The sequence below is a fragment of the Toxorhynchites rutilus genome, chromosome 2 (assembly GCF_029784135.1).
Source record: "Toxorhynchites rutilus septentrionalis strain SRP chromosome 2, ASM2978413v1, whole genome shotgun sequence".
In the NCBI taxonomy this organism is placed as follows: domain Eukaryota; kingdom Metazoa; phylum Arthropoda; class Insecta; order Diptera; family Culicidae; genus Toxorhynchites; species Toxorhynchites rutilus.
The window spans coordinates 17,810,687-17,826,894 of NC_073745.1; the positions used below are offsets into that span (position 1 = coordinate 17,810,687).

Below are 16,208 nucleotides of genomic sequence, written 5' to 3' on the forward strand. Positions count from 1 at the left end.
TCCCGCCAATCGAGTTGAAGCATACAACAAGCACACCTGCTCCGACCATCCATATATGATGCGAAAATCGATTCTTCGTAACCACTTGCCAACGCCATCTCCTTCAGAATATTCCGGAATCAATCGTCCAACGTCATACGGATGTAAAGCCACGCTTTGAAATCGATTTTCCCCAACGGAACTTGTGTCTTCGATCGATTTTACATCGTGTTGTTCCTCTTCGTCTCCATCTTCTTTTTGTTGATCTACATTTCGTTTCTCGTCTCCATCATTCTCCGCATCGTAAAATGGCGCCTCCGTTTGAATAACCATTTCGCTTTTCGTCAGCTTAGTAGCCATTTTTCGCGTCAATGGCATCGTCGCTAATATCGTCGAAATTGTTCTTCTCAAGAGATTATCCGTTTTACTATCGTCCTCTTCGAGAAGTGCCGGGTATCCCACTTCTGAAACTGTAGACTCGTGTTCAAAAAATACAAATTACACTGTTTCAACGTTATATTATATTTTGAATGTATTCTCTTCGGATGATTTTCTCAGACTCCCAAACGGTTTTATAATGGAGGGGAACCTCACAGTCAGGGGTGTGTACATTTCAGGGTTGACTCTACTTGCACATTCGAGGGGTTGTCAAAAGTTTTGTTTTTCTTTCTCTTCTACGCTTACACTATGGAATTCGCTTTCGCGGATAAACCGCACCGCGGATCATCCATTCGCGGATAATCGGGATTCAACTGTATTCAGTTATTTGATGCCTGAAATATGTTTTCGGTCTGTTCTTCGAACCGGTCGGTACATGGTTAGTTTACCTTAAATATTTCAGTCGAATTTTTCCACGTTCGACGTTTGACATTGTTTTCCACTGTTGATTCGTGAAAAGTGGCAAACAAAATAGTGTTTGTACAAACATTAAACCAAACTTTATCTGTCAAAAATATCAAATATTTAACCTCCGGACAGACAGTGTATAGCCACATTAATGTTTTCATTACCAATGATTTGATGGCTTCTTTTAGTAATCCATTCTCTGGGTGTACGCAACCAACTCTATTACTGCAGTTTTTCTAACATACGCTCGTTCGACAGCAAAACGTTTGTTTTGGTTTGAATTCTTAGGTTTGAATTGCTCGATTGTGAACTGTTTATTTTTGTGTTGTTCATAACATGTCCGAACGTAAAGTATTAAATGTAAGTATTTCAATAAATTGTAAAAAAAGAGAACACCATAGCTTACTTTTATTTTACCAATAGAAATACTATCCACCGGATTTCGATCCGTCGAAAATCCCGCGGGTTAAACTCCCGAAAAATCGCCAATATACGGTCCGCTTGATGGCCCCCTTCAATATGCGCTGCGTAACATGCGGAGAGTACATTTACAAGGGCAAAAAATTTAACGCTCGCAAGGAGGACGTGGAAAACGAGGACTATCTGGGGATCCGCATTTATCGTTTCTACATCAAGTGCACTCGCTGTCTGCAGGAGATATCGTTCAAAACTGATCCTCGGAATACAGACTACGAGATAGAGGCGGGAGCCACCAGGAATTTCATGGCACTGAAACTGGCGGAAGAGCAGGCGCGAAGAGAGGAGGAAGAAGCTCGCGAAGAAGAAGCAACAAACCCGATGAAACTGTTGGAGAATCGAACCCAGCAGTCGAGGAACGAGATCGAGCTGCTGGAATCGCTGGAGGAGCTGAGGGATTTGAACCGGCGACAACAGGATGTCGACTACGACACAATGCTGCAGCAGTACGATCCGACCGAGTCGATTCGGGAGCGGGAGGAAAGATTGGAACGGCAGGATGAAGAGTATATCAAGTAAGTACCTGTCAATTGGTGGCAATCTATAGTCATGCTATTCGCCTATGGAGATGCAGTGATTTGAGTAAACTGACCAGACGTCCCGTATTTCAAAAAATGTCCCGCGTAGGATTACGTCCCGCGAAACTTCCCGCATTTGGCAAAAGGAACGAAAATGTCCCGCGATATCAATATATTTCAGTATTACAATTTGATCATGTTGATTTTCTTAAATGGATGATCCTCAAAATAAAACTTTCATTTGTCAGACTGTTCAAGAGAGCTTCCAATGCATTCAACGATTAATACGTTGAGCTGGTTTCATCGCATCGACAGTGGACTTTTTGTTTAGAAAATGTCAACAGAAAACGACAGCAACAAAATCGGAAAATTTTTATAAAGATTTATTTTTAAGATTTTTATAAAGATTTAAAATGATTTTTATAAAAGTCCCCTATTGATCCGCAGGGACCAACGTGAGTCAAACAAAAAGTTCATCTTTGGTCCTCTAGCTCGGTCAAGGCTTAACGTGTTAAATAAGCCGGAAGAACTAGCGTATGCTGGACAGGAAGAGACAGAGTTGTTTGATGAAGTATCGCAAAAGAAGCAAATGTTGACCGGAACCTCAATCTTGGCTTATGAAAAGATGTATGTAGACATGTTCTTTTACCTTCCCGTGGCTTTGATAGTCAGCTATCTCTCCATTTTTCCCATTCGCTTAAAAGTTTTCTATAGGCCGCAGCTGGGGTATGTTGGGAAGGTTGGCGGTCTACGCGACAATGTTTATCTCCAGCCGATCCATTATCCATTTTCAAGTGATCTTTTGGCATAATGAGCTGATCCCCGTTTCGGCATAAATACCACATCACCTTCCCAACTCCGACAAGCACTTCGTACTATATATCTCCCCGTTCACCATATGACTCGAAAGAAGAGCGGCTTGGACATTCCCTCCTCGTCTGTCAAAGAAGGACCTTCTTCGAGAACTTGATGTGGATGATATATTCGACGTCATCGCTTACCTGAGGAACGTAAAGTACCCGGTCCCCGGCCATTCGTTGAATATTAGCATCAAGTACGTCTCGTCTTCCATTATGAGCACGAAAAGAAGTTTTTTACTTCTTTCGTCGGAAAGAAGTTTTCCACCAGCACCTGAAGCTACTCCTTCCGGGTGACTGCCTGCTGCTCAGATACTGCCGGTCTCGTCTGACGCTTCCGCATAAAAATGTCCATTTTGGCCAGATTCTCCTTCACCGTTTGGCCAGTTGTTTCGATCTCCCGGCTTAAGGAGCGACAGGGAGAGGATGTTGTAAATACCAGATCGGCTATGTCTGGCGGACACAAAGTGTCTCAGGGTGTCCAACTCCTTTGCTGTGGGGTGAAGCTGATAGTATGAAAAAATCACGAAGTTGCTTGACAGTGCTGCTGCTGCTTATCAACAGCCTTGAATAATGTTTGTTGTAGGCTTAATAAACGTAATATTTAAGGAAAATATGTTCCATTAAATTATTTTTTGTAGTTTTTTTTTCATCGCCATCCGAAAATAGTCCATTTTTTAATGCATCTGTTAACACTTAATTGGATGAAAAATGGATTGAAATTTTCGAGCATTCCATTCGGTAATTTGAAGAAAATTGTTGAATTTGAATCGTGCTTGCCAGGCTTTAATGCTCTAACTGAGCGAGTGATTTTCAGGCGTAAACAAAATTTAAACCACCGAAAAATCACAACTGAATGACGATACATAGAAAGAAATAATACAGATCAAGTATAATTGCAAAGACACATGTTAAGTGTTTCACGAATAAATGAGACTCGCTAAACTATGGTTTATTTTCACATAACGTATATACATAACGTTTTGTTTTTAGTGTCCCGCGTTAGACCTTTGACCATCTGGTCACTTTAGACTTGAGTCATCTCACGTTATTCAGCGCGGAATAAGGAGGAATATTTTGAGGTCTAACTAACTGACCCGGCAAACTTCGTCCCACCCAAAATTAATTTTTTGTTATCAATACTTCCAAACGTTCATGTTTGCTTACTTACGATCATGGGTCCAATCGCAGAACTGTTCATTGATTCATCTTCTAATTGACCCTTTACAATTTACTTATAATATAAATTTCCTAGGACTTCTACCAAAACTTGCCATTATAATATCAGATTATTTTCAGATGCAATTCACGTTCAAGATTTTTCAATCACTTGCAAATAACATGTTTCTCCGTTACATCGAATAAATGTTTGATACAGAAAATATGATAGAATGAATATAGCCCTAAATTGGATAATTCCTTCTTCGAGTTTTGCTCTTATCAACACATCCGGCGATCCATTTTTATTTATGTAGATAGAAGAAGATATAGGAGTGCGTTTTACCACATTAAAATCCATTTCCACTTTCGAACAAAGATTAATTTCGTTGGCGCAAACAACAAATGGATTAACAACGCTTGTCACTATGTCATTTTAGAACATATTCGAATTGAGTTTCCCGAATTTTCCCATTTCCCTTCAGAGTTTTTCAAAAATTCATGTCATGTTTGGTTGAAATATGTGTAATATTTTTATGGGACCCCCTCTCCATTCCATAGGAGGGAGGGTGTCATATCACCATAGAAACATTTCTCGTACCCAACACATCCCAAATTTGGCTCTATTTGCTTGATTAGTTCTCGAGTTATGCAGAAGTTTGTGTTTTATTTGTATGGCAGTCCTCTTCCCCTTAGAGAGAGGAGAGGAGTGTCGAACCACCATAGAAACATTTTGTGCCCTCTGAAACCTCCACATGCCAAATTTGGCTCCGTTTGCTTGATTGATTCTCGAGTTATGCGAATATCAAACCGCTGTAGAAACATTTATTGCCTCTTATATTATTATTATTATTCATTGATTCTCGAGTTCTGCAGATTCTGCCCCCTGAGAGAGGGGTGAGGAGTGTCAAACCACCATAGAAACATTTATCGATCCCTAAAAACTTTTTATGCCAAGTTTCATTCCATTTGCTTGATTAGTTCTCGAGTTATGCAGAAGTTTGTGTTTCGTTTGTATGGCAGCCCCCCTTTCCCTTAGAGAGAAGAGAGGATTGTCAAACTACCATAGAAGCAATTACTGCCCCCCAAATCCTCCAAATGCCAAATTTGGTTCGGGTTGCTTGATTAGTTCTTGAGTCATGCAGAAATTTATGCTTCATTTGTATGGCAGTTTCTCCACCAGTTTTCTCACCCACCCCATAGAAATGTTTCATGCCCTCTAAAAATTCCAAATGCCAAATTTGAGTTCGTTTGTTTGATGAATTCTGGAGTTATGCAGAAATTTTTGTTTCATTTGTATGGGAGTTCCCCTCTTTAGTGAGGGGAAATGAGTGTCTAACCACCGTAAAAACATTTATTACACCCTAAAACCTCCATATGCCTGTGAATATGGTATTTTCCCGGAGGAGTGTTCGCTAGAGTACTCGACAACAATCACTTTGCACAGGGAGGCAATGAACCGATCGGCTTGCCACTCTTGTTCTGCGGACGAGACTGACCCGGCAACTCAAAGGAATGACGATCAACATTGCGTCAAACAGTGCTTCCAACTGCATCCTATAACAACTAATTAAGGGGGAAGGTTACTGATTTTTTTTTTCCAAAATATATATTTTTATCAAGGCTCATATGGCGTTACCCTGACGGGGCCGGAGTTCAATATTTTGACAGTTTTTCTTATTATCTATGTTAGTAATATGTAACCGATTACTCGCGGTCGGCTCGAGGTTAGTATTACAAGTGTTCTCGTAATTGGGATGTTGCTGTCTCCAATGCTCTGTACGTGTGCCCGACACGGGATACTTCCTATTGGGATGCAGCTGACCATTAATCAGCAACGCCCCCCTAGTATGTACCCCATATCTAGCGTGGTGCGTCTTCTCGACTCGAGGAATCCAGGATAGAATGGTCACTAACCGGCGCAATCATCAGCTCGTGTAGAGTTGTCATGAGCGGTACAACCTTTGGCTCTTGTTGAATGATCAGTGGACTGCACAACCTTTGGCCCGTGTGCTGTAAAGAGTGTGTGTATGTATTGCCGCGACTAAGTAAAAGTTTATAGATCGGATAGGAGGGATATGAAACAGGGACACAACGAAGGAAACATCATTAAACGATGACATCGGCGTTTCTGAGGAACAGGTATAGATGAAGCAGAAGATCAGGATCACGGCTACCTAAGATATCCCGGACGGGGATATCCGATTGTCTGGCTTGTGCTCTCAGTGCTCTAGAGAACTGAGAGCGAGCAGCATGGAACCGGATACACGACCAGACAACATGCTCGATGTCGTGGTAGCCATCGCCACAACCACAAAGATTGTTTGCTGCGAGCCCAATGCGATAGAGATGCGCGTTTAGGTTGTAGTGATTGGACATAAGCCGAGATATCACGCGAATGAAATCACGACCTACATTCAATCCCTTGAACCATGCACTCGTCGAGACCCTAGGGATAATCGTGTGTAACCAACGTCCGAACTCATCACCACTCCACATGCGCTGCGTATACTGACGAGGAATGTGGAAAAATTCATTATAAGCAATCTGCCTTTCAAAAAGTGTGCCTTCTGAAGCGCCCACCTCAGCTAGCGAGTCCGCTTTCTCATTCCCCGGAATCGAGCAATGAGAGGGAACCCATGCTAAGGTAATCTTGAATAATTTTTCGACCAAAACACTCAATAGTTGTCTTATTCTTGTTAGGAAATAGGATGAGCGTTTATCAACTTTCATTGAGCGGATTGCCTCTATTGAGCTGAGACTGTCTGAAAAAATAAAATAGTGGTCGATGGGCAATGTTTCAATGATCCCTAATGCGTAATATATCGCACCCAGTTCAGTGACATACACGGAACAAGGATCTTTGAGTTTGAAAGAGGCACTGGAATTTTCATTGAAGATGCCGAAGCCAGTGGACCCGTTTATGTATGAACCGTCAGTAAAGAACATTTTATCAGATCCAACTTTCCCATATTTTTCCGAAAATATCAACGGAATAACATTGGAGCGTAGGTGATCTGGTATTCCATGGATTTTTTGTCGCATGGACAGATCAAAAATGACAGAGGAATTGCAAAAGTATGGGAAGCAAACTTGGTTGGAGATGCCTGGTGAAGGGTGCACGTCGTGGGTAAGGTACTCATGGTATAAAGATATAAAACTTGACTGAGGAGTCAGCTGGAGTAGATTTTCGAAGTTATCAATCACCAATGGATTCATGATCTTGCAACGGATGAGAAATCTATAGGATAATTCTGTGAACCGAAGAGTAAGCGGGGGTACTCCTGCCAAGACTTCGAGACTCATCGTATGTGTCGAATGCAAACACCCCATGGCTATACGCAAGTAACGATATTGTATCCTCTCCAGCTTGAGAATATGAATCCTGGCAGCTGATCGGAAGCAAAAACTGCCATATTCTAACACTGACAATATCGTTGTTTTGTACAACTGAATGAGGTCTCCTGGATGGGCACCCCACCATGTTCCGGTTATTGTTTGGAGAAAATTGATTCTTTGCTGGCATTTCTGTTTCAAATACGCAATGTGTCTCCCCCAGGTACATTTAGAATCAAAATATACACCCAGGTATTTGAAAAACATAGAGTGTTGGATCGTTTTGCCGGATAGGTGAAGCTGGAATTGGGCGGGTTCGTGCTTCCTAGAAAAAACGACCATTTCAGTTTTCTCCGTAGAGAATTCAATACCCAGCTTGAGGGCCCACGTGAACAGATTGTTCAGGGTATCTTGCAACGACTTTTGCAGAACGACGGGATTAGTACCCGTGATGGAAATAATTCCATCGTCTGCAAGTTGTCTCAGCGTGCAGTCTCTAGTTAGACAATCATCCATATCATTGACGTAAAAACTGTACAAGAGGGGGCTTAGGCAGGAGCCTTGCGGTAGGCCCATAAAACTGTAACGAGAAGATTTTGAGTTGCCATGAGAGAAATTCATGTGCTTTTCTGACAGTAAATTGTACAGGAAATTATTCAGAATTGGTGAAAGTCCACGATTATGAAGCTTCTCTGAGAGAATTTCCATGGAAACTGAATCAAATGCCCCTTTGATATCGAAGAAAACGGAAGCCATTTGTTCTTTGCGAGCAAATGCGATTTGGATTTCAGAAGATAGCAGCGCGAGACAATCATTTGTCCCTTTACCTCGGCGGAAGCCAAACTGCGTATTTGACAGCAAATTGTTCGTTTCAACCCACTTGTCCAAACGAAGTAGAATCATTTTCTCTAACAATTTACGAATACAGGATAACATTGCAATCGGCCTATACGAGTTGTGATCGCAAGCCGGCTTGTTGGGTTTTCGTATGGCTATCACTCTCACTTGTCTCCAGTCATGCGGGACAATCTTCAGCTCCAGAAACTTGTTGAACAAGTTCAGCAAACGCTGTTTTGCCAAGTCGGGAAGATTCTTCAACAAGTTGAATTTAATCTTGTCCGACCCCGAAGCTGAATTGTTACATGAGAGGAGGGCAATTGAGAATTCTACCATCGAAAAATTCTCATAATCGCATTGGAGCGGAATATCGCGTACGACGCTTTGTGCAGGAACAGAATCGGGACAAACCTTCCTTGCAAATTTGAAAATCCAACGGTCAGAGTATTCCTCACTTTCATTGGTATGGTTCCAGCCACGCATTCTCCTAGCCGTATTCCAAAGAGTACTCATAGCGGTCTCCCTTGACAAACCATTGACGAATTTCCGCAAATATCCACGCTTTTTTGCTTTAATCAGACCTTTTAGTTTGGGTTCTAGAGCTTGGTACTTTCGAAACCATTCCACTAATCCAGTTTTCCTGAATTTTTTGAAAGCGGATGATTTTTCAAGGTAGACCTTTGAACACTCCCTTTCCCACCAAAGTGATGGAGGACGACGTCGGAAAGTGGTAGCCGGTACACGTTTCTTTTGAGCTTGAAGTGCGCTATCATAAATCAAACTTGATATAAAATTATACTCTTCAAGGGGAGGAAGTTCATACATCGAAATAATTGCTTCAAATAATTGCAAAAAATTTTCTCCAGTCAATATTCTTCGTGAGGTCATACGCAATATCGACTGACTCACTAGATTTTGATTCATTGGCGATCGATAAAATTATTGGTAGGTGATCATTACCGTGGGGATCTTGGATTACCTTCCATGTGCAATCCAGGGATAATGAAGAAGAGCAGAGATATATGTCTAGCATGCTTGGCCGTGCAGGAGGGTTGGCTATCCTAGTTGCTTCCCCAGTATTTAAAACTGTCATGTTGAAGTTGTCGCACAGATCATAAATCAACGTGGCACGGTTGTCATCGTAGAGTGACCCCCATGCTGTTCCATGGGAGTTGAAGTCACCTAAGATTAACCGCGGCTCCGGCAATGCCTCGATAATATCAAAGAACTGATGGCGGCCTACCGTAGTCCTGGGAGGAATATATATTGAAGCAATGCAGAGTTCTTTACCATTGATTTGTATCTGGCAAGCGACAACTTCAATGCCTGTAATCGATGGGATAGTGACTCTATAGAAGGAGTGACGTTTTTTGATCCCCAATAGTACGCCACCAAACGAGTCGTTACGATCTAGGCGAATAATGTTGAAATCGTGAAAATTCAGCTCGTCGGCTGAACAAAGCCATGTTTCACAGAGAGAAAATACATCACAGTTAGAACTGTGAACTAAAAATTTAAATTGGTCTAGTTTAGGGATGATGCTTCTGCAATTCCACTGTATGACAGTGGTCAAATCCTTGACCTCTTGCGTTATCCACAAGGTCTGAAAGCGCAAGCAGGCCAGGTAGTGGCTGTTGCTTCGACCGTGAAAATGGAACAGACGTGTTCGTTGTTGTTCCGGGAAGTGCTGAGGACCCCTGGTTGGTAGCATGACCACGTAAACCGGGAGGTACTTGCTTCGGCCTATTCTCAGCACGTTCAGTTCGAGGCTTCATCCCAAATTGGGAAGTTTCGGTATTCTTTCTGGGGAGTGATGGAAAAGAAGTAATTTCGACGTAGGACTACGTCTAACCGGAAAATATAGGGGGTGAAATGGAAATCTAGGCACTGAACAAGTAGGAAAAAATGCAAGATTTGGAACGCTTATAACTCGAGCATTTCTCAATAGATCGCAAAGGTTTTTGCGTCAATTCATAGGAAATATATCTACGCATCTATCATAACGAATAACATTTCATTTTTCTTGAGATAAATAATTGAATAATTGTCAAATATCAAGCATTGTCAAAATGCACTATGTGCCCATTTTTGATTGGTTCATTTTGTGCTCCTCAAATCGTACCGACCAAAACGGGCAACCAGAGCAGCAGCGAAATAGAATGAAGCACGATTGGAAAGGAAAAAGAAAAAATGAACGAAACATTGGTCGCAGTCTCACACATGCGTAATTCTCGAGCCAGCCAGTCAGCTTAAAAATCCCCGCTCCGCTGCCGTAACGATCATTCTTTGTGTGGACACCGACTGGACAACATCGTTGCTGGACGAGCTGGACGGCGAGGGATCGAGTGCCTTTCTCAAGGCAAGAGGGCGGAGGTGGTAGCGCTGGAGTAGAGTAGAGTAGAGTTTTCAAAGGGCCTTTCTCAAGGCTAGAGACGAATGAACTGCAAAAGTTTAAAGTCTCTATAATACAATACCTTCCTTCCTTCCGTAACGATCATTCTCATTCAAACCGTACACCACATCGGTTCGCATCACAACACATCAACAAACCAACCCAAGCAGCCATGTCTGGACATGGTAAAGGAGGAAAAGTGAAGGGAAAGGCAAAATCTCGCTCGAACCGTGTTGATCTGGAGTTCCCCGCAAGGGTAGCTAGGCCGAGCGCGTTAGTACCAGTGCACCAGTCCACCTAGTCGGCGTTATATAGTTTCGGCCGCCGAAGTGATCGAGTTAGCTGGCAAAGCTGTTCGCGACGATAAGAAAACCCGCATTCGGAACAGAACACATTCGGTTCGGTGGACATCAAGACAACAGGCAGTTGCAGTGAGTGGCGAGTGACAAACGCAATCGCAAAACGGCATCAGGTAGCAGAAGAAAAAAGTTTGTTCTTTATACAAACTGCTTTGGTGGCAAATCCAGAACAAGGCGGCATCGAGGGCGTTCGAAATGGTTTTTTTTTTCAAAACCACGAGTACTAAGTTTTCTAAATTGGAACCATTCCATAAAACAAGGCGCTTTTCAGGGCCATTAAATCTTCCAAAAAAGAGTTTAGGAAATACAGTTCAATGCTTTCTAAAACATTATCCAAAATAATAATAAAACACAAATTGATTTTTTCATAATTTGTTTGCCAGGATATGATGAGTATGTGAATTTGGCAGTTGTTCTGAGCTTATTGATTTTCACCTATTCTTAAATTGCGCTAGAGTATAAAACACGCGGACCCCAAAAAAATATCTTATTTTCTTTCAAACCGTAAACCCGTGTGGTTGTACGGCATCGGCATCGTGGACGTAACAAAGGAGGACAAGTTAAGGGAAAGGCAAAGTCTCACTCGAACCGTGCAGGTCTCCAGTTCCCTGTTGGCCGCATTCACTGATTGCTCTGCAAGGGTAACTAGGCCGAACGGATTGGTGCCGGAGCACCAGTATACCTAACAGCGATTATAGAGTTTCGACCGTCGGAGTGCTCGAGTTGGCTTGCAAAGCTGCTCACGACAATCAGAAAACACGCATCAAGAATAGAGCAGCTTCGGTTCGGCAAGGCAACAATTAGTTTCAGTGAGTGGCAAAGTCGCATTAAATGTAATTTACTGAACAATATGTCACAAGCTGGATGGGAAGAAATTTTCCAACTGTGAAAGCTATGGCGAGTGGCAAACGCAATAGCTAAACAGGAAGGTTTAACCGAACAAGATGGGAATATCGAGTGATAACAAAAACACAACACCAAAGGTTCTTTTCAGAACCATCAACATATTCATAAAGAGTAAACAGTAAACTAATCCATTTTTCAGGTAGATAGGTAGGTATTCACGTAGGAGAAGAAAATAAAACAATATATTTAAAATATATATTTAACAAAAGCTGTCCCCTTTGTATAGTCCTACGTCACTCCGGTTATGTCCCCGACATTACCCACCCGTCTTTTTTCTTATCCTGATGGCACCCTGCGATGTACCGGAACATCCGGCATTGGGAGCGTCAGCAACAGGCTCGTCGTTCTGCAGAATGGAGTAGGGATTGTCCTGTGTCGTTGGCACGGAACTCTTAAGCATTTCTGCACCGGGCATTGAATAAGATCATGAGGAGTCCCGCCGCAATGAAGACACTTGTGCTCTTTCGCGCAAGGATTCTCATCATGGCTCTCTCTGTTAGATGGGGTGAGGGTTACTGATGATATTAAGCCTCCTGTACACCTCACAATGCCTAACTTGGTTTCATTTGCTTGATTATTTCTCGAGTAATGCAGAAATTCGTGTTTCATTTGTACGGCAGCCCCCCCCCTAAGAGAGGGGGCAGGAGTATCTAACCACCTTAGAATCATTTATTGCACCCTAAAATCTCCACATGCCAAATTTCGTTTCATTTGCTTGATTAATTCTCGAGTAATGCAGAAATTTGTGTTTTATTTGTATGGTAGCCCCCCTAGAGAGTGGGGGGTGGAGTTTCTTATCACCATAGAATCATTTATGTAACAAAAGTTGAGGAAAGGAGTTGTTGAGGAATATAAACATTATCTTTATTGAATTTAAAATTATAACAAATTCGTCGATGCGTCTGCATCGATCGGAGTATCACTTAGAACTAACTTTCGCTTCGTTTTTCGCCGGGGGGTTTGCCAATCGTCCCACATTTATTGCATCCTAAAACTTCCACATGCTAAATTTCGTTTCATTTGTTTGATTAATGTAGAAATTTGTGTTATATTTGAATGGCAGCCCCCCCTTAGAGAGGGGGAGGGCTCTCAAACTGTCACGAAAACCTTCCCCGGCCCCAAAAACCCCTACACACCAATTTTCATGTCGATCGGTTCAGTAGTTTCCGAGTCCATAAGAATCAGACAGACAGACATCACTCCATTTTTATATATATAGATATAGATATGCTTATATTAGTTACTTTTATTATCATATGTTATACTGTCGGTCACCGGTGACTGACGTGGCAGTCAACGTAATAAAGAAAGATCAATGATCCTGATTACGCCTTTTTAAAAAATCATTCAGCCAAGTGGTTACTTTTCAAAGGCATGAAAAATTACCAAAGATGTTGTTCGATTTTTCGAGTGCTTGGCATAAAACTGGTTAATATCTAAAAGTGTATTAATGAAAAAGGAAATGCTGCGTCGTGCCGCAGGCCAAATGATGTGTACAGTGAAAAGTTCCGTGTTCCAGTGTTCCACCAAAGAAAAAAAATCACGTATCGGAATCCTATACATAACCGCATGCCATGTGGAAAGTTCTATCGTTGTAAGTTATATTTCATTTACTTAATGAACTTCCATTGAAAAGTGATACAAATCAAAACATTGTTACTTGCAATACTTGGCAAAACATCGTATCGTAGTAGCAGGCCAACTTCCAGAGAAAAAAAAATACATTCTTCAGCATTGATAACATCGTACATTTCGAAACGTAAGAGCAGCAACGGGAAATGAAATTCCCACAAAGGATGAGTATTTTCATTCAATCCGACGAGAATGTTTCTGTTTCCGTATATTTTCTCTGTCTATTGGAATGTCAATGTAACTTCATGCAATCGGATAAACAGAATTGTTGCCCTCAGCTCTATAAACATTTTTAACATGCATTCCTAAACGAAACAGAGTTCAGATTTTTGCTCATTCATTCATATTCAATAATACAAATAATATTTTTTCCATACACATATGATGAACTCATTGCTTCGCATTCGATTGACAATTATCTGTACCCATTTATGCAATTGACGGATTTCGCGCCAACTCGTCTATGGGATTGGCATGACCCTCTCGGAACCTAATGAAACTTTCTGGGCGTGAAGACCTTAACTAATTGAGCAACTTGACATGCTCAGTTTTCCGAAAGTTTATCTACACTAACATATGGAAAGGGCTAAATATTTTTGACCATTTTTATTCGAAAATTGTAATTCCTACAAAAATGTGATCTATGGAAGAGCTTTAGGAAAATAATTGAATTTTTAGAAAAAAAATACTGAAAAAATATTTTTTTGAAATTCTGCACTGAAAAAATTAGACTTCAAAAACTAAAAGTCGATTTGCTCAAAATGGTCATCTCAGATTTTGGTGAAATGGTGGATAAATTGTAGATAAACTTGTGCCCTATAACCCTTCCATACATCGCAACTTGTGCATATTTAAGACAAAAAGTTTTTCTAACAAAAACTTTTTCAATATTTTATTGAAATTAAGTTCATTTCTTTTTTCAGTACAGAAAGCCAACCCAAAACAAAAACAAAAATAATAACAAGAATGTTGAATGAGTGCTTTGAAGGTCTTTATTTCAAATAAAATATGATAAAACTGATGAAATTTTTTTATATTAAATTCATTTTTATTCATCTGATTATATACATGTTAACTAATATTCCAAGAGATCCAATCATCATATCATTCCTATTTTTTTTATCTAATATTTTGAAGATTTCGGAATCATCTACTAAATTTGAAAACCTTTTAGCTGCGATTTTATTTTCATCTACAGGAATAAAGCAATGAAATTTGTGTGTTCCCGATGTTGTTTTCGCGTGATTGAACAGTTCCTCAAGCTCACTCGCCTTTTTTTTGTATGCTGTCATTTAGATAAGTAACAGAAATTCAATTTCGAGATACATTTGTCATTTAGTTTAACTGCCCAATCATAAACCTCTAGTGGTATTTGGATTTTGTTTCAAAAGATTTAAAAAAATATTTCTTCAGTATTTTTTTTTTCTGAAAATTTTCCCAAAACTTTTCCATAGATCATTTTTTTTATAGGACTTACCATTTTCGAGTAAAAAAAAATATGAAAAAATAATCAAAAATATTTGGCCCTTTCCATATGTTAGTCTAGGTAAATTTTCGGAAAACCAAGTATGTCAAGTCACTTACTTAATTAGGTAAGGTCTTCACGCCCAGAAAGTTTTATTAGGTTCTAAGAGGGTCATGCCAATCCCATAGACGAGTTGGCGCGAAATCCATCAATTGGATGTGGTCGTCCTGTTACATCAGTTTGGTTTTCCCCTTTTTTATACCAACATTCTCCCTCCCACTTCCCTTTTCAGATCGGTTAAATTCCAATCCCGCCCTGCCGGCAGTGGTAGCCTGAAGCGAGTTGCCGCAGAGGAAATCATCGAAGAGATCAAGCAGGAACCGGATGGGAGCGGCACCAGACTGGCAGCTGTTGAATCAACTCTGCCTTCCACGATGTCGGCCACTGCTGGTGGTAGCAAGGTGAAAAAGTTGGACAACACCAGCAGCAGCAGCAGCAGCTTCAGCATTGGGGTGAGAAAAAGTTCGTTGAGTAATTTGGTCGTTAAGAAGAAGCAACAGCAGCCTCTCGCTGCTGCTGCTGCTGGTACTACTACTACTGTCACGGCGCCCGCAGCAGTCGATGTTGAGGGCGTTGTGGTGAGAACGGCTAAAGAAACCGAAAACAACCCACCCATTATGGGGGCGCGCGGTGCTGACAAGCGGACAGAGTTAAGTACAAGTAAAACAGTTGGCGGAACAACAACGGCAACAAGCGGTAACAACAGTTCGGCTATTGTTGCTGTTGGCTCTGGGACAGCGGTTAGCGGATTAGGCCTGCTGGGGGCTTACTCGGACAGTGAAAACTCTTCCGATGGCAATGAGTGAACGTGGTTTTGTCCGTGATCGATTGGACGGATTTTATGATGGGGAGCTTAATTGTTTGCTTTCGTGGAGAACGCATTAAAAGTTGCTTTGACATAGCAGTGATGTTTATTTGATCCTCTAAGAACGAAGTGCCCGTACGTTAATTATTGTAATCAATATTCAGCGAGAATAGAGCAACACAAAAACACCATTCGTCAAACCAATTTATGTTTTTTTTTGCAGTCCATATACTCCCCATCCGTTACTTGCTGATTGTGATCGTTGTATTTTCTATGATGCATGGAATGCAGATTAGTCCATTTACTGCACGAGCTTTATTTCCATTTCGTCCCTGCTAGAGAGTGATGTATGCAAACGAATCTATAATTTAATTTGTCAGATGTATCTGATGAAGAGTAGCATCAAATTCAAAATGTTCGCTTCGAAATTCTCCCGAGCATGTAACAGGTACACCGGTAGCACTCTATATGAATCTATATGAATCAATAAGCACGGAATTGCATATCGCGTTGCTCTTGGAGGGTTTAATTTTGGATCAATTATAAATCATTTGCTGATAATCCCCTTGAAGCTACACCGC

At 41.1% G+C, this 16,208-nt stretch overlaps 1 protein-coding gene across 1 annotated transcript; it reads left to right on the forward strand.

The window, feature by feature from the left end:
• The first annotated feature begins 1,055 nt into the window (after positions 1 to 1,055).
• On the forward strand, positions 1,056 to 15,831 carry LOC129770803 (splicing factor YJU2). The gene is made up of 3 exons (XM_055773892.1): positions 1,056 to 1,185; positions 1,249 to 1,817; positions 15,055 to 15,831. The coding sequence occupies exons 1-3, from the start codon at positions 1,162 to 1,164 to the stop codon at positions 15,626 to 15,628; spliced, it is 1,167 nt and encodes a 388-aa protein (XP_055629867.1). The 5' UTR covers positions 1,056 to 1,161; the 3' UTR covers positions 15,629 to 15,831.
• Positions 15,832 to 16,208: the final 377 nt, after the last annotated feature.

Coding starts and splice junctions, on each gene's coding strand:
- LOC129770803 (XM_055773892.1), top strand. CDS start 1,162: ATGTCCGAACGTAAAGTATTAAAT. Junction 1,186..1,248: donor CCGAACGTAAAGTATTAAAT/GTAAGTATTTCA, acceptor TTTTACCAATAG/AAATACTATCCACCGGATTT. Junction 1,818..15,054: donor CAGGATGAAGAGTATATCAA/GTAAGTACCTGT, acceptor TTCCCTTTTCAG/ATCGGTTAAATTCCAATCCC.